The sequence below is a fragment of the Anomaloglossus baeobatrachus genome, chromosome 6 (assembly GCF_048569485.1).
Source record: "Anomaloglossus baeobatrachus isolate aAnoBae1 chromosome 6, aAnoBae1.hap1, whole genome shotgun sequence".
Classification (NCBI taxonomy): Eukaryota; Metazoa; Chordata; class Amphibia; order Anura; family Aromobatidae; genus Anomaloglossus; species Anomaloglossus baeobatrachus.
This window is the reverse complement of record NC_134358.1, coordinates 244,669,751-244,696,487: the sequence shown is the minus strand read 5'-3', so window position 1 is coordinate 244,696,487 and position 26,737 is coordinate 244,669,751. Positions and strand designations below refer to the sequence as shown.

Below are 26,737 nucleotides of genomic sequence, written 5' to 3'. Positions count from 1 at the left end.
CCAAATGTTTGGTCTGTACTTTATGTTCCCAGCTCTTCCTGCGCTGTATATATGTCCCTAGCTCCTCCTGTGCTGTATATATGTCCCCAGCTCCTCATGTGCTGTATATATGGCCTCAGCATCTTCTGTTATGTATATATGCCCCCAGCATCTCCAGTAATTTATGTGCCCCAGTGTCTCTTGTGATGTGTATGCCCCAGCATCATCAGTGATGTCTATGCCCACAGTCTCTCTGATGTCTATGGCGGGCTTTGCACGTTGCGACATCGCAAGCCGATGCTGCGATGTCGCACGCGATAGTCCCCGCCCCCGTCGCAGGTACGATATCTTGTGATAGCTGGCGTAGCGAAAATTATCGCTACGCCAGCTTTACATGCACTCACCTGCTCTGCGACCTTCGCTCTGGCCGGCGTCCCGCCTCCTTCCTAAGGGGGCGGGTCGTACGGCGTCATAGCGACGTCACACGGCAGGCGGCCAATAGCGGCGGAGGGGCGAAGATGAGCAGGATGTAAACATCCCGCCCACCTCCTTTTTTCCGTACAGCCGCCGGCGGCAGGTAAGGAGATGTTTCTCGCTCCTGCGGCTTCATACACAGCGATGTGTGCTGCCGCAGGAACGAGGAACAACATCGTACCTGTCGCGGCAGCGTAATTATGAATTATGAATTATGAGCTTTTGCGCTCGTTAATCGTATCATATAGGATTTACACACAACGATGTCGAAAACTATTTGCCATGAAACATTTGATTGTTCAGTGATTACGCTTCAAAAGTTTGGCAATTTCAAGACTGCTGCATCCCTCTGCTAGACATCTCACAATTTTGGACTTTTCAGAGCCCGTCAAATCTCTCTTCTGACCCATTTTGCCAAAGGAAAGGAAGTTGCCTAATAAATAAGCACACCTTATATAGGTATTGATGTCATTACACCACACCCCTCCTCATTACAGAGATGCACATCACCTGATTTACTTAATTGGCAGTTGGCTCTCAAGCCTATACAGCTTGGAGTAAGACAACATGTATAAAAAGTATCATGTGATCAAAATACTCATTTGCCTAATAATTCTGCACACAGTGTAGTGTGACAGTTTTATAGAGGTGATCGTTATGAACTTGGCAATACCAAATATGTGTACTATTTTTGTTTTAGTTTTGTTTTCATTTTTACAAGTCCACAATTCTCTTCCTGAGATCTTGGCTGATTTCTCTTGACTTTCCCATGATGCTACACAGATAAGCAGTATGTTTTAGGTGTGCATTAAAATACATCCACAGGTGTATCTCTAATTAACTCGGATGTTGTCAATAAAAATAATCAGAACTTTCAAAGACATGATATCATCATATGGGCTTTCCCATATTGTTTAAAGGCATAGTACTTAGTGTATGTAAAGTTTAGACTCTGCATAAAGTAATAAAAATATCTTACATTTTTCTCTCTCATTATTCTGGCATTTGGAAAATATTAATAATTTTGGTAATCCTAATTGACCTAAAACAGGAAAGGTTTATTCTGATTTCATGTCAAATGGTGAGAAAGACATGCAGATGTGTTTTTTTAGATACTGGATGGAAACGTCTTGTTTCAACAGCATATATAATTAATTTTTTTTATTTTTAACTTTCTTAATCTAGTCCCAGGATGGGACATCAACTTTCTGTGGTCTTATTGCTGACATAATACCCTGCAATGGTTTTGCATTGGAGGCCATTAGATCAGTGACATGTAAGGCAGGACCTTACAAGCCCCCGTACCTGGGTGATCCTGCATTATTTGGCTTGGGGCCACCATGGAGACCATCGGCACAATGCGATCACAATTGTGTTGTGCCAATTGTAGCAAAGCGGGAGCTCCCTCTCTCTGGTAAGCAGATCGATGCCATTGTCATTATTGGCAGAGCATCAGAAGGGCTAAACACTCACTATTGGTGCTAGTACTGATCGTGAGAGTTACTGCAGGATATCAGCTATGATACATAGCTGACACCCGCTGATTATTTAGCCAGCTCTACTTGTGAGCCAGTACGTTTGTAGCGCCATTCACATATGGTGATTTGCGGGAACACAAATCCCGCAGCACCGTACATTTACGGCGGATGATGTGAATGGGTGAAAAAGCTGTCTGCCAAATGATCATTCAAATAATATCTATCTTCCCTGACTCCTCCATATTTATGGCCGAAAGTTTTGGCACCCTTGAAATTGTTCCAGAAATTAAAGTATTTCTAGAAAATTATTGCAATTACACATGTTTTGTTGTTCACATGTTTATTTCCTTCGTATTTTCTTGGAATAACACAAAAAATAAACAAACAGGAAAAAGTGGGGGGGAGGCAAATTGGACACAATTTCACATAAAACTCCAAAAATTGTTACCACCCTCAAGTTAATATTTGGTTGCAAATCCTTTGGAATAATTAACTGCAATCAATCGCTTCCTATAACCATCAGCAAGTATCTTACACCTCTTAATTGGAATTTTGGACTTCTTCAGCAATTGAGGACAAGTTGACTCAATCGTTGCATTGTGTGTCTGTGTGCGCCACACTAAACATGGAGAACAAAGAGAAGAGAACGGTCTGAGGACTTGAAAACCAAAATTGTTTCAGGTGTGATTTTCATAGTGCCCACACCTGTTACTTGCCAAAAATGATGCGGGACAGAGCACACTGTGATTCAGTCTGAATCATGATAGTCAATGGCCTATTCAGCACATATCCCTCATCCGATTTTGCGGTGGTTCGGACATGAACCTCGACAGAGCCAGTGAAGGTAGTGGCAAACGCTATGTAAACCCAGTCTTAAACTAAAGTCAGCCAAACTCGCCAATATTAGCAACAGATTAATGTGTATGGGGGCCTCCCAACTCCGATTGGTCAGTGAACCTATACAGTCTGGATGCTTCTCTCCCAAGACTTCATGTGTAGGATGAGATAAAGATCCAGCGGCAAATATGAACCCAGCCTAATATGTGTAGGGATCTTAAAACTTTTGCATGATAGGGATAGGTTCCTTATATAATGTATTCCCTAACAATGACGGTTATTTTTTTAATATAAATGTATGGGGTGTATACAAGGAAAAAACCTAGTGTAAAGGGTGCTTTACACGAGACGAGCTATTGTGCGATGCATCGTCGGGGTCACGGTTTTTGGTGACGCACATCCGGCATCGTACACGATGTCGTCTCGTGTGACACCCCCTAGCGACGCAGTATCACTCACAAATCGTGAGTCGTGTACTCGTCGCTAGGTTTCATAAAATTGTTTAATTAAAATGGCGCCGGTTGTTCATCGTTTCCGTGGCATCACACGTTGCTCCGTGTGACACCACGGGAACGATGAACAAAGCTTACCTGCGTCCCGCGGCACCCGCTGGCTATGTGGAAGGAAGAAGGTGGTCGGGATGTTTACATCCTGCTCATCTCCGCCCCTCCACTTCTATTTGCCGGCTGCCGTGTGACGCCGAACGTCCCTCCCACTTCGGGAAGTGGACGTTCGTCGCCCACAGTGAGGTCGTCCGGAAGGTAAGTGCATGTGACGGGGGTTAAACGAGTTTATGCGCCACGGGCAGTGATTTGCTCGTGACGCAAAAACGACGGGGGCGGGTACGATCGCTCGTGCTATCGCACGATAGATCGACTCGTGTAAAGCATGCTTTAGACTCTAAAGTATCACATATTGTTCATACATCATATATCGTGTCAGTAATATAATGTTATGGCGTTATTAATGTATAAACAGTTGGATTTACATGACAGTTTTGTGTTTGGCTTTTTGTAGCTAAGTATTGTTTACTTGACTTTGTTCTAATGCATTATTATTACTACTGTTAATATTTCATTTTATACTACTTTCAGGCCTTCAGAGTGCTATTGAGTTAGCAGAACACATCTCTGCATTCCCTCAGAAGTGCATGCGAAGTGACAGAGCGTCTGCCTATTACAGCACATTTGATGCCACGAGCTTCATGGATGCAATGCAGTTTGAATTTAACCATGGAATAAAGGTTGTGGTGGAGGAGTCGGTTCCTGGTGCAAGCAGTTTTGCTGCTGGAAAAGGGAGAAAAGGGAAGTTGTAGATATACCCTGGGATCGATTCTGTTGTGTAGAGTTATTCCAATTACCAGGTTTTTGCTACTGAGAGCAGCATGATGTAGGTTCAGACAACCTGATTCTAGCGAAGTATCACTCACTGGGCTGATTGCTGATGTTTTGATAAAATCACTGAATGCTGAGCTCTGTGTAACCCCATTCACAACACTGACTGATTGGCAGCTTTCTTTGTACACTGTGTATAGACACTAAGCTGCCAATCAGTGGTGGGGGCAGGTTTATACAGAGCTCATGAATGTAGAGGACTACATGGCAACAAGTTTACCAATTTCTTCCTGGTAAAACTGAAATTTTATCAAAATTACAACAAGCAACCCATTAAATGATACATTGCTAAAAACGGGATCTCTGTCTCTATATCATGCTACTCTCTGATTATGTCGCAAAAACCTGGTGACAGATTATCTTTAACTTTTTCATCATTTTAGCTTTTTTCAATGCCTTATACAGTAGGGAAAATAAGTTTTTGAAACACTGTCTATTTTGCAAGTTTTTCCACCTGCAAAGAATGGAGAGATCTGTAATTTTTATCGTAGGTGCACTTCAACTGTAACATACAGAATCCCTCCAAAAAAATCAGAAAATCACATTGTATGTTTTTTAAATTATTAATTGCATTTTATTGCATGAAATAAGTATTTGATCACCTACAAACCAGCAAGATTTCTGGATCTCACAGACCTGTTATTTTTTCTTTAAGAAGTCCTCCTACTCTGCAGTCATTACTTGTATTAACTGCACCTGTTTGAACTCATTACCGGTATAAAAGACACCGGTCCACACACTCAATCAATCATACTCCAATGTCTCCACCATGGCCAAGGCCAAAGGAACTGTCTAAGGACATCAGAATCAAAATTGTAGACCTGCACAAACTTGAGATGGGCTATAGGACAATGCAAACAGCTTGCTGAGAAGGCAACAATTGTGGGTGCAATTATTAGAAAATGGTAGAAACACAATATAAATGTCAAGCTTACTCCGTCTGGGGCTGTATGTAAGATATCGCCTCATGGGGTAAGGATGATTCTGAGAAAGTTCAGGAATCAGCCCAGAACTACACAGAAGGACCTGGTCAATGACCTGAAGAGAGCTAGGACCACAATCTCAAAGATCACTGTTAGTAACACACTGCACCATCATGGATTAAAATCCAGCAGGCACGCATGGTTCCCCTGCTCACACCAGGACATGTCCAGACCCATTTGAAGTTTGCCAATAATTATCTGAATGATCCAGAGGAGGCATGGGAGAAGGTAATGTGGTCAGATTAGGCCAAAATAGAACTTTTGGTATCAACTCCACTCGCTATGTTAGGAGGAAGAAGAATAATGAGTACAATCCCAAGATCACCATCACAACTGTGAAGCATGGGGGTGAAAACATCATACTTTGGGGGTGCATTTCTGCAAAGGGGACAGGACGACTGCACTGTATTGAAGGGAGGATGAATGGGGTCATTTATAGTGAGATTTTTTCCAACAATCTCCTTCCCTCAGTAAGAGCATTGAAGATGAGTTGTGGCTTGGTCTTCCAGCATGACAATGACCCATAACACACAACCAGTGCAACTAAGGAGTGGCTCCGTTAGAAGCATTTCAAGGTCCTAGAGAGGTCTAGCCAGTCTCCAGACCAGAACTGAATAGAAAATCTTTGGAGAGAGCTGAAGCTCAATGTTGTCCAGCGATAGCCCCGAAACCTGTAAGATCTGGAGAAGATCTGTATGGAGGAGTGGGAGAAAATCCCAGCTGCAGTGTGCACAAACCTGGTCAAGAACTAAAGGAAATATCTGACTTCTGTAATTGCAAACAAAGGTTTTTGTACAAAATATTAAGTTCTGTTTTTCTATTGTAGCAGATACTTATTTCATGCAATAAAATGTAAATTATTTAAAAATCATGCAATGTGATTTTCTGTATTTTTGGGGGGATTCTGTCAGTCACAGTTGAAGTGTACCTACAATAAAAATACAGACTTCTCCATTCTTTGTAGGTGGGAAAACTCGACAGTGTATCAATTGTTTATTTTCCCCACTCTATATAATGTCTAATCTGTTAACATAGAACTGAATATGTGCCTTTGTTTGTAAATGAAAAAAATCAAATAAATGCTAATTAATAGTATATCTTCTATCCAATGCTTGTTGTGCTTTCATATATATATATATATATATATATATATATATATAAATAGACCATTATTAATAGAAAACATGGCACTTACTTAAGATTCAAAACATTGTCTCAAAGTTAGCGGTTCACATCCTTATGAACAAAGCCATTCTAGTAAATGTCTATTGGAAATATGTGGAAATTGCAGGCTAACTAGAATGGGGTGATGCGGATACACAAATTTACAGAAGTAAGCCTCTTGATCATGGCTGTATTATGACTTAATGCAACTATCACTTGTATAGAGCTGTTCTTAGTTCCAATAAAATTTATAATGACATACTATACCACCATATGTCCCCTGCTTCATGAAGAAGCTTCAGGTTTTTTAAAGGTTTTTCTTTTTCGCTCCTAATTGGGAGACCCAGACAATTGGGTGTATAGCTACTGCCTCCGGAGGCCGCACAAAGTACTACACTTAAAAGTGTAAGGCCCCTCCCCTTCTGGCTATACACCCCCCCGTGGGAGCACGGGTCCCTCAGTTTTTGCTTTGTGCGAAGGAGGTCAGACACGCACGCATAGCTCCACTATTTAGTCAGCAGCAGCTGCTGACTATGTCGGATGGAAGAAAAGAGGGCCCATACAGGGCCCCCAGCATGCTCCCTTCTCACCCCACTTTCTGTCGGTGGTGCTTGTTAAGGTTGAGGTACCCATTGCGGGTACGGAGGCTGGAGCCCACATGCTGATTCCTTCCCCACCCCCATTAGGGCTCTGGGCGAAGTGGGATTTTACCGGTCTCCAGGCACTGAGACCGTGCTCCATCCACAGCCCCTGGAGAAGCCGCTGGATATGGAGCTGAGTATCGTCAGGGACATGGCCCTGCTCCGTCAAGGTACTCTGTGTCCCCGTGCATACGCGCGCACACCGCAGCATTGCTGGGTGTGTTAGTGCGCCGGGGACAACAGCGCTGCTGCGCTTGTGCCATTTCCTCACTTCAGCTTAGCTGAGTGGGTAGACTCAGGGAGAACGGTCGCGCCGGCCGCTGGGACTGCGACACGGCTGGGACTTGTGGTGCGCCGGGGACTTCCGCGCTGACCGTGCATATATCACGGCCGCGCTTATTACTACAGTCCCCGGCTTTTGCGGCCTAGTTCGTTCGTTCCCGCCTCCGCACCTGCCAGTCAGGAGGAGGGCGGGACGCTGTACAGAGCATCAGCGCTGAGGGCTGGAGTCTTTTTTACATACTCCAGCCCTCACACCAGGCACAGTAGGACGCAGTTTCCCGCACTTTGTTTGTGGCACACCCACGGTCCGCCCCTCTTCACTGAACGCCGGCAGCCATTCCTGCCTGCACGCTGAACTGCAGAGGGGAGACGGGGAGACCCAGACACGGGATTCTACGGCCTCATACCCGCTGTTCAGCGGGCGGTAAGCAGCCCTCAAGGGCTCACCCCCACTTGTGCCGTTTGTATACTGAGTATTTTGTGTTTGCAAATACTTTGTACTGTACGGTCGCTGGTGATTCTCGGCTATATACCCTCCTAGATTACAAGGAGGCAACAGCATGTCGTCCGCAAAACGCAAGGGTGCCAAGGCACAGACATTATATGCTGCCTGTACCGCATGTGGGGCTGCTCTACCGGCAGGTTCCACTGACCCCCATTGTGTGCAGTGCTCGGCCCCTGTGCAACTTGCACAGCCGGGGCCTCTGCTGGACGTGACCCAGAGTGTACCACCTGTGAATGCTGTCCAGGTGACAGGAACGGAGTTTGCAGCTTTTGCTGACAGATTGTCTATGACCATGTCAAAGATTCTTGAAACATTGCAGTCTAGACCAGTATCTCAGACCATGGACACTGTGGCATCATTGCTCCCTGGTCCCCCTCAGCTGGAACACTTCCAAGCTCCGGGGGTGTCACATGCACCCCAGGGTGACGATTCTGACTCAGACAACAGTCCCAGACAACCTAAGCGGGCTCGGTATGAGGGGCCCTCAACTTCGTCTCACTGGTCAGGATCCCAGCGGGACGAATCTATGGGTGATGAGGCGGATGTAACTGATCAAGATTCTGATCCTGGGACCGCTCTCAATCTGGATACACCGGATGGTGACGCCATAGTGAATGATCTTATAGCGTCCATCAATAGGATGTTAGATATTTCCCCGCCAGCTCTTTTTGCGGAGGAGGCAGCTTCACAGCAGGAGAAATTCCATTTCAGATATCCCAAGCGTAAATTAAGCACTTTTCTGGACCACTCTGACTTTAGAGATGCAATCCAGAAACACCACGCTTATCCTGAGAAGCGGTTTTCTAAACGGCTTAAAGATACACGCTATCCTTTTCCCCCTGACGTGGTCAAGGGTTGGACCCAGTGTCCCAAGGTGGACCCTCCAATCTCCAGGCTTGCAGCTAGATCTTTAGTTGCAGTAGAAGATGGAGCGGCACTTAAAGATGCCACTGACAGGCAGATGGAGCTCTGGCTGAAATCCATCTATGAAGCTATTGGAGCGTCGTTGGCGCCAGCTTTTGCAGCCGTATGGGCACTCCAAGCCATTTCAGCTGGGCTTATACAAGTCGACTCGGTCACACGTACATCTGCCCCGCAGGTGGCACCATTGACCTCTCAAATGTCTGCATTCGCGTCTTACGCGATTAATGCTGTCCTGGACTCTACGAGCCGTACGGCGGTGGCGTCAGCCAACTCCGTGGTTTTGCGCAGAGCCCTGTGGTTGAGAGAATGGAAGGCAGATTCTGCTTCCAAGAAGTGCTTAACCAGTTTGCCTTTTTCTCGCGACCGATTGTTTGGGGAGCGTTTGGATGAAATCATTAAACACTCCAAGGGTAAGGACTCATCCTTACCTCAACACAGACAAAACAAGCCCCAACAAAGGAGGGGTCAGTCTGGTTTTCGGTCCTTTCGAGGCTCAGGCAGGTCCCAATTCTCCTCGTCCAAAAGGACTCAAAAGGATCAGAGAGGCTCAGATTCTTGGCGGACTCAGTCACGCCCAAAAAAGACAGCAGGAAGAACCGTTACCAAGACGGCTTCCTCATGACTTTCAGCCTCCTCTCTCCGCATCCTCGGTCGGTGGCAGGCTCTCCCGCTTTGGCGACATTTGGCTGTCACAGGTCAAAGACCGTTGGGTGAAGGACATTCTGTCTCACGGGTACAGGATAGAGTTCAGCTCTCGTCCTCCAACTCGTTTCTTCAGAACTTCCCCACCGCCCGACCGAGCCGATGCTCTGCTGCAGGCGGTGGCCGCTCTAAAGGCGGAAGGAGTGGTGACTTCCGTTCCTCTTCAGGAACAAGGTCACGGTTTTTACTCCAATCTGTTTGTGGTGCCAAAGAAGGACGGGTCCTTTCGGCCCGTCCTGGATCTAAAGTTGCTCAACAAACACGTTAAAACCAGGAGGTTCCGGATGGAATCTCTACGCTCCGTCATAGCCTCAATGTCTCAAGGAGATTTCTTAGCATCAATAGACATCAAAGATGCTTATCTTCACGTGCCGATTGCGCCAGAGCATCAGCGTTTTCTACGCTTCGTTATAGAAAGCGAACACCTGCAGTTCGTAGCGTTACCTTTCGGGCTGGCAACAGCCCCTCGGGTCTTCACCAAGGTCATGGCAGCAGTAGTAGCTGTCCTGCACTCGCAGGGTCACTCCGTGATCCCGTATTTGGACGATCTACTTATAAAGGCACCCTCTCAAGAGGCATGCCAACACAGTCTGGACGTGGCGCTGAAGACTCCTCCAGAGTTTCGGGTGGATTATCAACTTTTCAAAGTCAAATCTAACCCCGACCCAATCACTAACATATCTTGGCATGGAGTTTCATACTCTCTCAGCGATAGTGAAGCTTCCACTGGACAAGCAGTGCTCTCTGCAGACAGGGGTGCAATCTCTCCTGCAGAACCAGTCCCACTCCTTGAGGCGCCTCATGCATTTCCTAGGGAAGATGGTGGCAGCAATGGAAGCAGTCCCTTTCGCGCAGTTTCATCTGCGCCCTCTACAATGGGACATTCTCCGCCAATGGGACGGGAAGTCGACGTCCCTCGACAGGGATGTCTCCCTCTCTCAGGCAGCCAAGGACTCTCTCCGATGGTGGCTTCTTCCCACCTCATTGTCAAAAGGAAAGTCGTTCCTACCCCCATCCTGGGCGGTGGTCACGACAGATGCGAGCCTATCAGGGTGGGGAGCAGTGTTTCTTCACCACAGGGCTCAGGGTACGTGGACTCAGAGAGAGTCCACCCTTCAGATCAATGTGCTGGAAATCAGAGCAGTCTATCTTGCTCTGCGAGCCTTCCAACAGTGGCTGGAGGGCAAGCAGATCCGGATTCAGTCGGACAATTCCACAGCGGTGGCGTACATCAACCACCAAGGGGGAACACGCAGTCGGCAAGCCTTTCAAGAAGTCCGGCGGATTCTGACGTGGGTGGAAAACACAGCATCCACCATATCCGCAGTTCACATCCCAGGCGTGGAAAACTGGGAAGCAGACTTTCTCAGTCGCCAGGGCATGGACGCAGGGGAATGGTCCCTTCACCCGGACGTGTTTCAGGAGATCTGTCGCCGCTGGGGGATGCCGGACGTCGACCTGATGGCGTCACGGCACAACAACAAGGTCCCGGTGTTCATGGCACGGTCTCACGATCACCGAGCTCTGGCGGCAGACGCCTTAGTTCAGGATTGGTCGCAGTTCCGACTACCTTATGTGTTCCCACCTCTGGCATTGTTGCCCAGAGTGCTCCGCAAAATCAGGTCCGACTGCCGTTGCGCCATTCTCGTCGCTCCAGACTGGCCAAGGAGGTCGTGGTACCCGGATCTGTGGCATCTCACGATAGGACAACCGTGGGCGCTACCAGGCCGTCCAGACTTGCTGTCTCAAGGGCCGTTTTTCCATCTGAATTCTGCGGCCCTGAACCTGACTGTGTGGCCATTGAGTCCTGGATCCTAGGGACCTCAGGTTTATCTCATGATGTTGTTGCCACCATGAGACAGGCTAGGAAACCATCCTCCGCCAAGATCTACCACAGAACGTGGAAGATATTCTTATCTTGGTGCTCTGCTCAGGGAGTTTCTCCCTGGCCATTTGCATTGCCTATTTTTCTTTCCTTCCTGCAGTCTGGGTTGGAAAAAGGTTTGTCGCCTAGCTCCCTTAAAGGACAAGTCTCTGCGCTATCCGTATTCTTTCAGAAGCGCCTGGCGCGACTTCCTAAGGTACGCACGTTCCTGCAAGGGGTTTGTCATATCGTTCCCCCTTACAAGCGGCCATTGGAACCCTGGGATCTGAACAAGGTTCTGATTGCTCTCCAGAAGCCACCTTTCGAGCCTATGAAGGAGATTTCCTTTTCTCGGCTTTCACAGAAAGTGGCTTTTCTGGTGGCGGTCACGTCTCTTCGGAGAGTGTCAGAGCTGGCGGCGTTATCTTGCAAATCTCCCTTCCTGGTGTTTCACCAAGACAAGGTAGTACTGCGTCCAATTCCAGAGTTTCTTCCCAAGGTGGTATCTTCCTTTCATCTCAATCAGGATATCACTTTACCATCTTTGTGTCCGCATCCAGTTCACCAATTTGAAAAGGGTTTGCATCTGTTGGACCTGGTGAGAGCACTCAGGATCTACATCTCCCGCAAGGCGCCTCTGCGCCGTTCGGATGCACTCTTTATCCTGGTCGCTGGTCAGCATAAAGGGTCGCAAGCTTCCAAATCCACCCTTGCGCGGTGGATCAAGGAACCAATTCTTCACGCCTACCGTTCTGCTGGGCTTCCGACTCCTTCTGGACTGAAGGCCCATTCTACCAGAGCCGTGGGTGCGTCCTGGGCATTACGGCATCAGGCTACGGCTCAGCAGGTGTGCCAGGCGGCTACCTGGTCGAGTCTGCACACTTTTACCAAGCATTATCAGGTGCATACCTACGCTTCGGCGGATGCCAGCCTAGGTAGACAAGTCCTGCAGGCGGCGGTGGCCCACCTGTAAGAAAGGGCTGCCTGACAGCCCGATCACGAGGTATTCTTTTACCCACCCAGGGACTGCTTTTGGACGTCCCAATTGTCTGGGTCTCCCAATTAGGAGCGAAAAAGAAGAAGGGAATTTTGTTTACTTACCGTAAATTCCTTTTCTTCTAGCTCCAATTGGGAGACCCAGCACCCGCCCTGTTTTTTCTTAGGGTATTTGTTTTTCGGGTGCACATGTTGTTCATGTTGATAAGTTACGTTCTCCGATATTGTTTATCGGATTGAATTTGTTTTTGAAACAGTTATTGGCTTTCCTCCTTCTTGCTTTTGCACTAAAACTGAGGGACCCGTGCTCCCACGGGGGGGTGTATAGCCAGAAGGGGAGGGGCCTTACACTTTTAAGTGTAGTACTTTGTGCGGCCTCCGGAGGCAGTAGCTATACACCCAATTGTCTGGGTCTCCCAATTGGAGCTAGAAGAAAAGGAATTTACGGTAAGTAAACAAAATTCCCTTCTTTATTCATCAGTCATATGAAATCTGATAGAGAATCATTCTGCTGCTGTTCTATACAAGTATTTTTTTGTAGAAACAATAGCCAGTGGGAAGAATATTTACCCACTATACTGTAGTGACCTACAGAAAGCCTATGGCTTTGCCATGGGCATAAGCTCTAATGCAGTCAGGGCTTATGCTAAGATGTCCAGACATTAAGTTTGTCTGTTCCATTTTAGGAACAAACAGAATAAGTGATTAGTTACATTAGTTATGCAAACAAATGCATAGGGGCCTTATTGATTACAGTTAGGTCCAGAAATATTTGGACAGTGACACAATTTTCGCGAGTTGGGCTCTGCATGCCACCACATTGGATTTGAAATGAAACCTCTACAACAGAATTCAAGTGCAGATTGTAACGTTTAATTTGAAGGTTTGAACAAAAATATCTGATAGAAATTGTAGGAATTGTACACATTTCTTTACAAACACTCCACATTTTAGGAGGTCAAAAATAATTGGACAAATAAACTAAACCCAAACAAAATATTTTTATTTTCAATATTTTGTTGCGAATCCTTTGGAGGCAATCACTGCCTTAAGTCTGGAACCCATGGACATCACCAAACGCTGGGTTTCCTCCTTCTTAATGCTTTGCCAGGCCTTTACAGCCGCAGCCTTCAGGTCTTGCTTGTTTGTGGGTCTTTCCGTCTTAAGTCTGGATTTGAGCAAGTGAAATGCATGCTCAATTGGGTTAAGATCTGGTCATTGACTTGGCCATTGCAGAATGTTCCACTTTTTTGCACTCATGAACTCCTGGGTAGCTTTGGCTGTATGCTTGGGGTCATTGTCCATCTGTACTATGAAGCGCCGTCCGATCAACTTTGCGGCATTTGGCTGAATCTGGGCTGAAAGTATATCCCGGTACACTTCAGAATTCATCCGGCTACTCTTGTCTGCTGTTATGTCATCAATAAACACAAGTGACCCAGTGCCATTGAAAGCCATGCATGCCCATGCCATCACGTTGCCTCCACCATGTTTTACAGAGGATGTGGTGTGCCTTGGATCATGTGCCGTTCCCTTTCTTCTCCAAACTTTTTTCTTCCCATCATTCTGGTACAGGTTGATCTTTGTCTCATCTGTCCATAGAATACTTTTCCAGAACTGAGCTGGCTTCATGAGGTGTTTTTCAGCAAATGTAACTCTGGCCTGTCTATTTTTGGAATTGATGAATGGTTTGCATCTAGATGTGAACCCTTTGTATTTACTTTCATGGAGTCTTCTCTTTACTGTTGACTTAGAGACAGATACACCTACTTCACTGAGAGTGTTCTGGACTTCAGTTGATGTTGTGAACGGGTTCTTCTTCACCAAAGAAAGTATGCGGCGATCATCCACCACTGTTGTCATCCGTGGACGCCCAGGCCTTTTTGAGTTCCCAAGCTCACCAGTCAATTCCTTTTTTCTCAGAATGTACCTGACTGTTGATATTGCTACTCCAAGCATGTCTGCTATCTCTCTGACGGATTTTTTCTTTTTTTTTCAGCCTCAGGATGTTCTGCTTCACCTCAATTGAGAGTTCCTTAGACCGCATGTTGTCTGGTCACAGCAACAGCTTCCAAATGCAAAACCACACACCCGTAATCAACCCCAGACCTTTTAACTATTTCATTGATTACAGGTTAACGAGGGAGATGCCTTCAGAGTTAATTGCAGCCCTTAGAGTCCCTTGTCCAATTACTTTTGGTCCCTTGAAAAAGAGGAGGCTATGCATTACAGAGCTATGATTCCTAAACCCTTTCTCCGATTTGGATGTGAAAACTCTCATATTGCAGCTGGGAGTGTGCACTTTCAGACCATATCTATATATATAATTGCCTTATTCTGTCTGTCTGTCATGCTCCAAAATTGTGTCCTTACGGTGACACAAAGCTGATTGGCCGCTGGGCTCGCCATGGCCCCGCCCCCCCACACGGATTGGCCTCTCGCCCTGGCTCTCTGCAGGCCCCGCCCCCCTCACGCAATGCACGCTCGCTCTGGCCCAACTGACACGGAGCTCCGACTCCCAGGTGAGTACACACACACACATCAGATCACACTCACTCTCACACACACCTCACACATCACATCCACACACTCACAACATCCTGGGATATCGCAGACATTACCTTGCGATGCTGGGATCTTGACGGAGCCCGTGGACGCTGGTAACCATTATACACATCGGGTAACTAAGGTCCCTTGGTTACCTGATGTGTATCATAGTTACCAGTGTACACCGGCTCCGTCACGATCCCAGCAGCGCCAGACATAACCTTGTGATGCTGGGATCTTGACGGAGCCCGTGAACGCTGGTAACCATTATACACATCGGGTAACTAAGGTCCCTTGGTTACCCGATGTGTATCATAGTTACCAGTGTACACCGGCTCACACTCACTCTCACACACACCTCACACACACATCACATCGCATCCACATACTCACAGCATCCGGAGATATCGCTTGCTTCTCGGCCTCGATACTGTGCTGTTGTGACCTTCCAGGACCTGCCGGAGGATCACATGGCCAGAAACATGTGGTATCTCCGGATGTTGTGAGTGTGAGCGTGGATGTGCGATATCGTCAGTGTGTGTGTGTGTGTGTGTGTGAGTGTATGCGATCGGGTGTGTGTGAGTGTATGCGATTGGGTGTGTGTGAGTGTATGCGATTGGGTGTGTGTGAGTGTATGCGATTGGGTGTGTGTGAGTGTATGCGATCGGGTGTGTGTGAGTGTATGCGATCGGATCTGTGAGTGTCGGCAGAGGAGCACGGCGTGCTGGAGGAGGCTGGGAGGAGAGAGGCTGATCTTGGGGAAGGCTGGGAGGGGGAGGCTGATGCTGGGGGAGACTGGGAGGGGAAGGCTGATGCTGAGGGAAGCTGGGAGGGGGGGGGCTGGGAGGAGAGAGGCTGATCCTGGGGAAGGATGGGAGGGGGAGGATGATGCTGGGGGAGGCTGGAAGGAGAGAGGCTGATGCTGGGGGAGGCTGGGAGGAGAGAGGCTGATGCTGGGGAAGGCTGATGCTGAGGGAGGCTGGGAGGGGAAGGCTGATGCTGAGGGAGGCTGGGAGGAGGGAGGCTGGGAGGAAAGAGGCTGATCCTGGGGAAGGCTGGGAGGGGGAGGCTGATGCTGGGGGAGGCTGGAAGGAGAGAGGCTGATGCTGGGGGAGGCTGGGAGGAGAGAGGCTGCTGCTGGGGGAGGCTGGGAGGAGAGAGGCTGCTGCTGGGGGAGGCTGGGAGGGGGAGGCTGATGCTGGGGGAGGCTGGGAGGAGAGAGGCTGATGCTGGGGGAGGCTGATGCTGGGGGAGGCTGGAAGGAGAGAGGCTGATGATGGGGGAGGCTGATGCTGGGGGAGGCTGCTGCTGGGGGAGGCTGGGAGGAGGGAGGCTGGGAGGAGAGAGGCTGATGCTGGGGGAGGCTGATGCTGGGGGAGGCTGGGAGGAGAGAGGCTGATGCTGGGGGAGGTTGATGCTGGGGGAGGCTGGGAGGGGGAGGCTGATGCTGGGGGAGGCTGGGAGCACGATGGGGGGTGCGCAGCATGGGGGATGGAGCACGTTTGGGAGTGCGCAGCATGGCGGATGGAGCACATTTGGGACTGCGCAGCATGTCGGATGGACCACGTTTGGGAGTGCGCAGCATGGCGGATGGAGCATGTTTGGGAATGCGCAGCATGGCGGATGGACCACGTTTGGGAGTGCGCAGCATGGCGGATGGAGCATGTTTGGGAGTGCGCAGCATGGCGGATGGAGCACGTTTGGGAGTGCGCAGCATGGCGGATGGAGCACGTTTGGGAGTGCGCAGCATGGCGGATGGAGCATGTTTGGGAGTGCGCAGCATGGTGGACGGAGCACATTTGGGAGTGTGCAGCATGGCGGATGGAGCACGTTTGGGAGTGCGCAGCATGGCGGATGGACCACGTTTGGGAGTGCGCAGCATGGCGGATGGAGCACGTTTGGGAGTGTGCAGCATGGCGGATGGAGCACGATGGGGGGTGCGCAGCATGGGGGATGGAGCACGATGGGAGGTGCACACCTCCCCCCAACACACACACACACACAACACACCACACACACACTGGGAACCACAAACACCGCCGTACACAGACACCCACACACACAGACAACGCTGCACACACACAACACCCAACACACAAACACCGCGGCATACATAAATATACGCATATACCACGCAACACACACACATTGCACAAAACATACCTCCCCCCAAAACACACCACACCCACACAAACCGCGCAACACACACACACAACGCTACAGACACACAGCGCTCCACAAACAACGCAACACACGCAACACACATACAACACCGCTCTCACCCCCCGTCACACCCAGACAACACCCAGAACATGTACAGCGCCCTACACAAACACTTGGTAACTACACACAACAACATCTATATATATATATATAACAAAAATCATACATTAACTACACAATACGTAAATTCTAGAATACCCGATGCGTAGAATCGGGCCACCTTCTAGTTATATATATAATTGTATTTCTGAACATGTTTTTGTAAACAGCTAAAATAACAAAACTTGTGTCACTGTCCAAATATTTCTGGCCCTGACTGTATATAGGAGTCTGCTGGGTTCTGGGTTTTTTTAGAATGGAAATGCAGCTGTACATTGCCTAGGCCAAAAACTACTACTCCAGCAGGATACAGCTAAGCCCCCACTAGGTGGAGGCATCACGGGTGCAGGAGGAGCAAATCACACACACGCTTCCAAAACATGGAGGGGGCGATTGTTGGATGGTAAAACTGCACACTGATGGCTTGCATAGAGCACTGTTCACACTTGCAGATGCACAGTCACACACACCCGCAGTCTATTAGGCGACGTCCATACTATTAGATCAGGCAGGCTGCCAAGCCGTATTTTCTGGCCCTTAAGGAAGCCATATCTCCTGTGGCGATACGCGTGGGGCGACACACCATACTTACACCGATCCTGGGACCTCGCACCACTTTAAATCGGACCTCTAGCAGGCGGTAATATTACCTGGTGATTCAATTTGGACAGCAGTGGTTTACTTATTCTCCAATTATTGACTGTGGTATATTGATCTTCTACAGTTTTTTTTTTTTCCTGCTAGTGGCTTGTAGTTATTACATTGCACCAATTAATGGTGGTGTCAGATAAAGTACTATACTTTTGAGTACGAGAGGGTATTTAGGCTGCAGTGACAGACTATATATATGTCCTGCATCCCAACCTGGATTGATCACGGAATGATATACTTTGTATACTCCTACTCAGGATCTTGGTGTTAGTTTCCTGACATGGAACTTTGTATTGGGGTGTTTATTGACTGTTTGTATTGTAAATGTTTTTAACCCTTTCACTGTCTTGTGCGGATATTATGTGTATACATTTTTGTATCAATAAAATTATTACTTGTGAATTAAACAAAGATCTCATTGGTTGATCCCTATATACAGCGATTCTTTCAATCTCTTTTTTGATTCAGTCTTATTATTGCTGATGGTGATCCCAATAGGGGAATGGTGCCCCCTACGTTTTCAATTGTCATAGCGCCGATGCACACAGGATGTCAGAGTCCCAGTGTGATGACTTCATTGTGCTGCTATCCTGATGTCCTGTGTATGTGCTGGTGCCTTGGCGAGTGCATTACCACACCGCCCCCCCCCATCCTCCCCGGAATGCAGTCCCCAGGGCATAACGTCACCCTTTCCCATTCATGTACTGTAACATCAATCCTCCAGCATGCAGCGCCAAGCAAGTAATATCACCCTATTTCTCATATTGCCCAATAGGAGTAATATCACTTTCCTTCCTGCAGAGCCCCCCAGCTCACAGCCCCATACATATAAAATGACCCCTTTCTCCAAGCAGCTTCATACATGTAAATCAAACCCTTCCTGTCCAACCCCCTAATATGCAGCCACTTCCCTGTGAAACCCTTCAACATGAGGCCCCCATATAGGAACATCCACTTCTCTGTGTCCTGAAAATACTGCCTCAAATTACTGTCACTTAGACCTACATGTAAAACGAACATCACTCCACTATCCAGCAGTTCAGCCCTCTAGGAGTTTAAGCTCTCCACAGCTCCATCTCACCTGCAGCCATGGCACAACGTTGCGCACTAGCATCAGGTATGCTGAAGGAGGTCCTTCCCCTTCCTGTGACATTACCCCTCACAGAAGCATCTCCATTCTAGACGTGACCCTGCTGTTTTGTAGATAGCAGGGTAAGAGAGTGAAGAGCGATAGTCCAGGGATATAATTAAGAGTAGCACTAGCTCTGGGTGAGCCCCTCTGATCAAGGGGCCTAGGGCAATCACCCCCTCTGCCCCCCGGGTAGCTATGTTACTGTCCCTACTCCTTGCCCGTGGGCAGAACGCTACTGAGACAACATAGGATGAGGTTACCACAGTTTGGTAAGACTGTATTGGGTTACCCAACAGAAAACAGCATATAGTACATTCCCAGCAAGTGACAGAGTCTTACCTTTCCGCTGGCTTGTCAGGGATTAGGACCTCCATGACTTTGGAGCATCTGAGCCACAGCCCAGCCAGCAGCATCCTGATTTTGGAAGGCACCCACTGGGAGGAGATAGTGTCAAGCTTAGCATGCAGTCCGAGCACTGTGAGGTATATGGTCAGATGACCGGATCGTCTCAACCTGAGTGCTCCAAACAAATTTGTGGGCTTATTTTTGGTAAGTGGGGCAGTTCCACCAGTTGGAACCATGGTTGATGTCTTGTAGAATCACACCAGTGACAGGAGCCAGGTCTCTTTTTATAACCCTCAGTGCTCATTTCAGGGCATTAAGCTGGGGTCAGACATAGCGACGCAGCAGCGATCACGACGGGTGACCTGACCTTATCAGGATCGCTGCTGCGTCGTTACATGGTCGCTGGTGAGTTGTCAAACAGGCAAATCTCACCAGTGACCAGCCCCCAGCCAGCAGCGATGCGTGGAAGCGATGCTGCGCTTGGTAATTAAGGTAAATATCGAGTAACCAAGAAAAGCACTTCTCTTGGTTACACGATATTTACCTTAGTTACTAGCGTCCGCCGCTCTCACGCTGCCAGTGCCGGCTCCCTGTTCCCTGCACTTCTAGCCAGAGTACACATCGGGTTAATTACCTGATGTGTACTCCAGCTACGTGTGCAGGGAGCCAGTGCTAAGCAGTGTGCTGTCACGCTGCCAGTGCCGGCTCCCTGCTCACGTAGCTGGAGTACACATCGGGTAATTAACCCGATGTGTACTCTGGCTAGGAGTGCAGGAAACAGGGAGCCGGCACTGGCAGCGTGAGAGCGGCGGACGCTGGTAATGAAGGTAAATATCGGGTAACCAAGGAAAGTTCTTCCCTTGGTTACCCGATGTTTACCTTGGTTACAGCTTACCGCAGGCTGCCAGAAGCCGGCTCCTGCTCCCTGCTTGCTTCAGTTCGTCGCTCTCTCGCTGTCACACACAGTGATGTGTGCTTCACAGCGGGAGAGCAACGAGCAAAAAATGAAGCAGGACATTCAGCAACGACCGGTGACCTCACAGCAGGGGCCAGGTCGTTGCTGGATGTCACACACAGCGACAGCGACGGGACGTCGCTGCTACGTCACAGAAAATGGTGACGTAGCAGCGACGTCCTTGTCGTCGTCGCTGTGTGTGACACCACCTTTATGCCCCACAGGATTGGGTTAAATAAACATGACTGTTCTGCATAATGGTCATCTAAATGATGCAAATTAACTACACCACAGGGGACTGATGCAATTTGTAATCAGCAGGCATTCCACAAATTAGCATAGAAAAAGGAAACCAGGCAGTCTCACATGAAACAATGGCTCATGTCACTTGGCATACTGAACAAAGGAATAGTAGGTCAGGCACATAATTAAGAATAGCTCACTCAGCAGAAGTGGCCTTATTTTCCTTATTGACACTGAGTGGTCACAAGGATGTCTCTTCAGATGTCATGCTGATTGACAGCTGCCTCCTAATTGTGGGGAGTCGGCTGTCATTCAGCATGATGTGGGTAGTGATGCCCCATCAACAGAGCAGAAGAGAAAAAAGCAGCTCTGTTAAGGAGAGGTGAAATGAAGCATGGGAATCGTGCAAAATAAGACAGGTAGTTAACAACTCCTTAGCCCCATATACAAAAATAATAAAAAGGCCTTGCCAACCCCTTTAACTCACAGATATTGCTACAAGAATTAACTTGCAATTGTGGAATAATCATTTTATCGGTTATGTATAGAATAGGTGATTATTGTCATATTGCAGGCGATTCTACTGCTGGTACCACCACTATTAATGAGAACACAAGTCCTATGTCCTTCATCTGAATGGAAAAGTGGTTGCATATGTTGGACCCCAGTGTTTAGACATCTACAGCTGATTTTAGGTTAGCTTATAGAAGAAAACCCACAACTACACAAATCAAGAGAGAATATACAAACTTCAAACAAATGTTAACCTTGGTCAAATCGAAAACAGGACCTGGACAGCAGAGGAATTAGTGAATGCCACCTCTTTTCCTTCAGGTAGCTAAAGTTATTGGGTTCCTCACATAAAAATACTAAACGGTCTTCAAAATGGGTGTTTTGTTTGTTTAACAATGAGGCCAAAATTTGAAAAGCAATTTTTTCATAAGGTTCTTGCTTTTGAAACCTGGGAAGTTGTAATTACATTGTGGATGATTGTCTGACATAGCAGCATTTTTGAAGAAAAACATTAAAAGGGAATAGAGATGTAAAAATACAATATAATCCTACCAGATTATATACAAAATATTTTTAGGGGAAAAAAATCAGCATACTTTTTTTCATTATACTTCTTAACATAGATACACTTTACATAGGCATTTTATAGGCATTTTATGTCTATATCAATGTTTTGCCAAATCTACAAGAGCTGTTTGTCATCGATTTATGTTCACCATCCCTACTTGGCTAAATAAACAACTTTATATTTAAAGAGGTTTTCTGAGACTTTACTACTGATAACCTATTTTTAGGATTGTCATCAATATCATATCAGTTGTGGTCTGACTCTCAGTACCCCCATGGATCAGGGACTGTACACACCTGAAGAGCTCTATACAGTACTGCAAGGTCTCGCCAATGCAAGTGAATGGGAGCTTGCAGTACCATTCTTGGTCACTACACAATATACATTAAAATGGCTATTATAATTTTAAGAAAAAAATTGGAGAAAAATGCTCCAATATATACTGAAAACAGCATAAAAGTGGACTATGGACCTATATCTGATAGGTTATGGACTGAGAGAACAGAGGAAAGGTGTGTGCATATCGTGGTAAGTTAATAGCCCATCCCAGTAGTCCATCATACTTCTCGAAACCTTCAAAGGTATCAGCAAATATAAGACCCGGCAGTATGACTATGGGCAGCTCTCTATGTCCATCCTGTCCATATTGGCAAGAGATACCGGGGCTTAGACAGGAGCGGTCGGATGTTGCCCCCCGCCATAGTCACTGCAAGCCTGGTCAAGCCTCTGGAACCAATGGACGAGAATGTAGTCCGATAGGAGTAAAACCTAAGGTCAATGTTGTGTTTGTAATGAAACAAGTGTGGAAGATGTTGTGCCCAGCTTGAGAGGCTTTGTTGCTGTGAACCTAAAGTTTGTTAAAAGTGAACTAAGAGAATGTATCTCAAATGTAAAATCAAAATTTTTGAAGCAAAAGTTAACCAGAAAAATAAATGTTTGCCTTTATTTTTGCTTTGACCACTGGAGGCACTTGAGTCACCTGAGCCATAAGCGACTTCCAGCCACTCGAAAGGTATGACCCGCACGACACCACTCCTCGCCAGGTCCCTCAAACCAGCGAACACAAGAGCCCCACTTGCTTTGTGGCGATTGCTGGGGCGCGGACAACTGGAGGGTATCCCTCATCAGCAGCTACTGCCCTGGACTACTCTTATAGTATCAGTAAACTACAGCTCGTAAAGCAAAAAAAAAGGAGTCCTAATACAGCTTTATCAACCGAAAATAAAAGTTAATGCTCTTGGAAGGCAAGTAGGAAAGAATCAAAACTAGTATTGTGTTCTGAAGGACTCCCATGTACTGAGAAGGGTCTCCCAGTTAGTGCAGTTTTCTCTTTGACCAGCAGGTGTCTCTAGTGGACACTTTATTGTAGTCCATAAATCCCTGGTTTGGAGTAATGAGTCAGTAATCTGCGATGGAAGGAAGAGGGAGTCCGCTGAAACCTGTATGAAGTTTTCCACTTCCAAGGCTGAATGACACAAGGAAGAAGGCAGCCTCTGTGCTCAGGGCTCCGGACAGGATCTGCATTACACCCGCTTTAACTCATTCCTCCCCAGCTGAAGTCAATGTCCTACATGTGATGAGTATTTTCTCACATATCTAAAGTGGAGGGGAGGTCTGACTGACAGCACAAGTACAGGGCAGACAGGTGCACTGTGGAGGAGAGAACTAACAGCACAGGCAAAGGACAGACAGGTGCACTGTGGAGGAGAGGACTGACAGCACAGGTACAGGACAAGCAGGTGCATTGTAGAGTGGACTGACAGCACAGGTTAAGAGTAGACAGGAGCATTGTGGAGGAGAGGGCTGACAGCACAGGTACAGAACAAACAAGTGCACTGTGGAGAAGAGGACTGACAGCACAGGTACAGGACAGACAAGTGCACTGTGGAGAAGAGGACTGCCAGCATAGGTACAGGACAAACAGGTGCATTGTGGAGGAAAGGACTGACAGCACAGGTACAGGACAAACAGGTGCATTGTGGAGGAAAGGACTGACAGCACAGGTATAGCACAGACAGGTGCACTGTGAAGGAGAGGACTGACTGCACAGGTACAGGACAGACAAGTGCACTGTGGAGAAGAGGACTGCCAGCATAGGTACAGGATAGACAGGTACATTGTGGAGAACAGGACTGACAGCACAGATACAGGGCAGACAGATGCCTTGTTGAGGAAAGGACTGATAGCACAGGTACAGGACAGACAGGTGCACTGTGGAGCAAAGCACTGACAGTACATAAAAAGGACAAATAGCATAGGTAGAGGACAGGCAGGTGCACTGTGGAGGAGAGGACTGACAGCACAGGTAAAGGACAGACTGGTGCACTGCTCTGTACACAAGTTTGGGCAGTCAGTGGGCAGCACTCAGAGGAGGCTGTTTGAGATGGTCTCTGCAGCGCAGTGTGTGGGGCATCCTCAGTAGGCAGTCATAGAGGTTACCTGGGAGCAGGGAGCATGCAGAGGGCACCACTACCTATCTCCTGGTCACTCTGGCTCTCCTACCTGATACTGCTGCCCCTGGCACAGGGGGCACTTGTGGAAAGCAGCAGGCGAGCCAACATGGATAGTGGCTTCGTGTACAGACGTCTGAAGAACCACGAGAAGAGGGAAATGCAGAAGGAGATCCTCTCCATCCTAGGTCTGCCCCATAGACCTAGACCTCTACATGGACTCAGCCCTGCCCAGCAGCACCAGCCTGGGAAACTGAACTCTGCACCCCTCTTCATGCTGGACCTGTATAATGCCATGTCTGGTCAGGAGCAAGCAATGGACATGAAGGGTTGGTCACACAGACCCCCACATGGTCATCAGGTGAAGAGTCTCCTGAGCAGTCACCTGAGCAGCCAGCAGGACAGCGCATTCCTCAATGATGCAGACATGGTCATGAGCTTTGTCAACCTGGGTGAGTGTCACTTGCATGCCCAATAATGGGAAAGTATCCATATGAATATATACAATAGATCTGTATGACTATATACAATAGATCCATGTGATTACAATAGATCCAAATGATTATATACAGTAGATCTGTATGACTATATACAATAGATTCATGTGATTCTATACAATAGATCTGTATGACTATATGCAATAGATCCATGTGATTATATAGAATAGATCTGTATGACTATATACAATAGATACAGTACATGTGATTATAAACTTTAGATCTGTATGACTAGATACAATAGATCCATGTGATAATATACAATAGATCTGTATGACTATATACAACAGATCCATGTGATTATATACAATAGATCTGTATGACTATATACAATAGATACATGTGATTTATAAACTTTAGATCTGTATGACTATATACAATAGATCCATGTGACTATAGTATATACAATATATCTGTATAACTATATGCATATATACAATAAATCTGTATGACTATTTACAATACATTCAGGTGTCTATATAATATGGATCCATATGATATACAATATATCTATATGATTAGATTCTTGGAGTAATCTTTTTCATATTTTTTTTTTCATATGTTGCAATCTACACAGACTGTTGTCCTCCAGACTTGCATGTATGCGATGCATATGGGGGAGATTTATTGCCCAGCAATGATACTGTTTTTCCGCTATGCACATGAATCTAATTGAGAAACATGTGGGAAACACATTAAATTGATCACTTGAAAATCTGTTTATTTTCTGGAAGTTCAGATTTCAGTGTTAATTACTCCATAAACTGGAATTGAATAACACTTCTCAATATCTCCAGTGTGGATAGCAGTGTATGCACAGAATGGCAGTGTTACATTCATTCTAGATGGCTATGGAAAGCTAGTTTTAACATCTTGTGACAGCACGTGACAATGCATTTTTAGTGGCTGTGAATAGTAGCTACTTCAATGACACAATTAGCAGATCAGGCAATATGTATGGGGATCACTACTAGTATATATGTATTTAATGGTTTGCTGTGATCTCTTCACCCTATTCATGTTCAATACTATATTTTGTAAATTCATTTTGTCTGTTTTGTTTTTTATGTTTTCTCTCTTTAGATTGTTTACTATGTAGTTTTGTCTCTTTAGATTTAATTTTCTTAATGTCACTTTTGAAGCCTTCAGCTGCACTTCCCTGTATTGTGACGTGGTCTATAATATGTCTCACTATTGTCATTGGGTACTGGCCATTGTGACTAGTGAACTTGTATAGGCCAAATGATATTGGCAGACTCATTATGGTTCATTTATACAGCGTTATTATAGTCTGTAGTTCCACAAAAAAAGGCAAAATATTGTAAAACAGGATTCTGGCCATAAGAGCTTACAATCTAAACAGTATAGAGTAGTAACGTAAGTGTATTAAAGATACAAATTTGTTCCAACGGAGGGTCTAATAACCTGACTGACAGTTTTATAGATCACTATGAAGCTGTCAGTTAAGATCATTGGACGTGTGGTCAAATGCTCCCAAAGTTCACTCCTCTAAAACTGGCCATAAGGTTAGCGGAAGACTTAAGCTGGGTTTACACACTGCAACATTGCAAAGGACATCGCTGTAACGTCACCGGTTTTGTGACGTAACAGCGACCTCCCCAAAGTCTCTGCTAAGTCGCTGGTGAGCTGTCAAACAGGCAAACCTGGCCAACAACTCAACAGCGATCCGGACCTGCAGAGCGACCTAGCTGGTTGTTGGGGACGTTGATAAGCAGCCTTTTGAAAGGGAAGTTGCTAACAAAGTCGCTGCAAAGTCTTCACACACTGAAACTTCATGCTGCACAGCGGGAAACAAAGGACCTAGGAATGGTCCTGAACGATTTGAACGATTACAACTTCACAGCAGGGGCCGGGTCGCTGATAGGTTTCACACACTGCAACATCGCAAACAACATCGCTATTGCGTCACAAAACCGGTGACGTTACAGCGATGTCGTTTGAGATGTTGCAGTGTGTAAACCCAGCTTAAGTTTGTTTAAATTAGGAGATGGATTTTGCTATTCTTGGTGGAAGAAATCTCTGCAGGTCTTAGGAGGTGAGGCGTAGGTTGATTTTAGATGTCTTGGTAAACAGATTAATAGTGGTAAAGGGTTTAGGTTGATTTTAGATGTCTTGGTAAACAGATTAATAGTGGTAAAGGGTTTCAGAAAGAGAGGAGAAAAAAACCATGAAGTCCTGGGGCTAAAATGTGAAGTGGAGGACAATATCTAGTGCACAGTTGTAATTGGTCAGGGCTGTATTCACAACTTTCTTGCTCTAGGCCAGGGGTC

At 46.8% G+C, this 26,737-nt stretch overlaps 2 protein-coding genes across 4 annotated transcripts in view; both read left to right on the top strand.

Annotated features, from left to right (window-relative positions):
• Nucleotides 1–4,652, top strand: part of LOC142244256 (enoyl-CoA hydratase EchA19-like) — a 167,559-nt gene extending 162,907 nt beyond the window's left edge. For all 3 annotated transcript variants that reach the window (XM_075316458.1, XM_075316461.1, XM_075316460.1), the window contains one exon: nt 3,863–4,652. In XM_075316458.1, coding sequence (XP_075172573.1) covers nt 3,863–4,083 — 221 coding nt within the window. In that variant the 3' untranslated portion in view covers nt 4,084–4,652. The remainder of the gene's footprint in view (nt 1–3,862) is intronic.
• An 18,266-nt stretch (nt 4,653–22,918) lies between these two features.
• Nucleotides 22,919–26,737, top strand: part of BMP6 (bone morphogenetic protein 6) — a 282,008-nt gene continuing 278,189 nt past the window's right edge. The window contains exon 1 of the mRNA XM_075314781.1: nt 22,919–24,401. Within this exon, the coding sequence (XP_075170896.1) occupies nt 23,954–24,401 (448 nt within the window). The 5' untranslated portion in view covers nt 22,919–23,953. The remainder of the gene's footprint in view (nt 24,402–26,737) is intronic.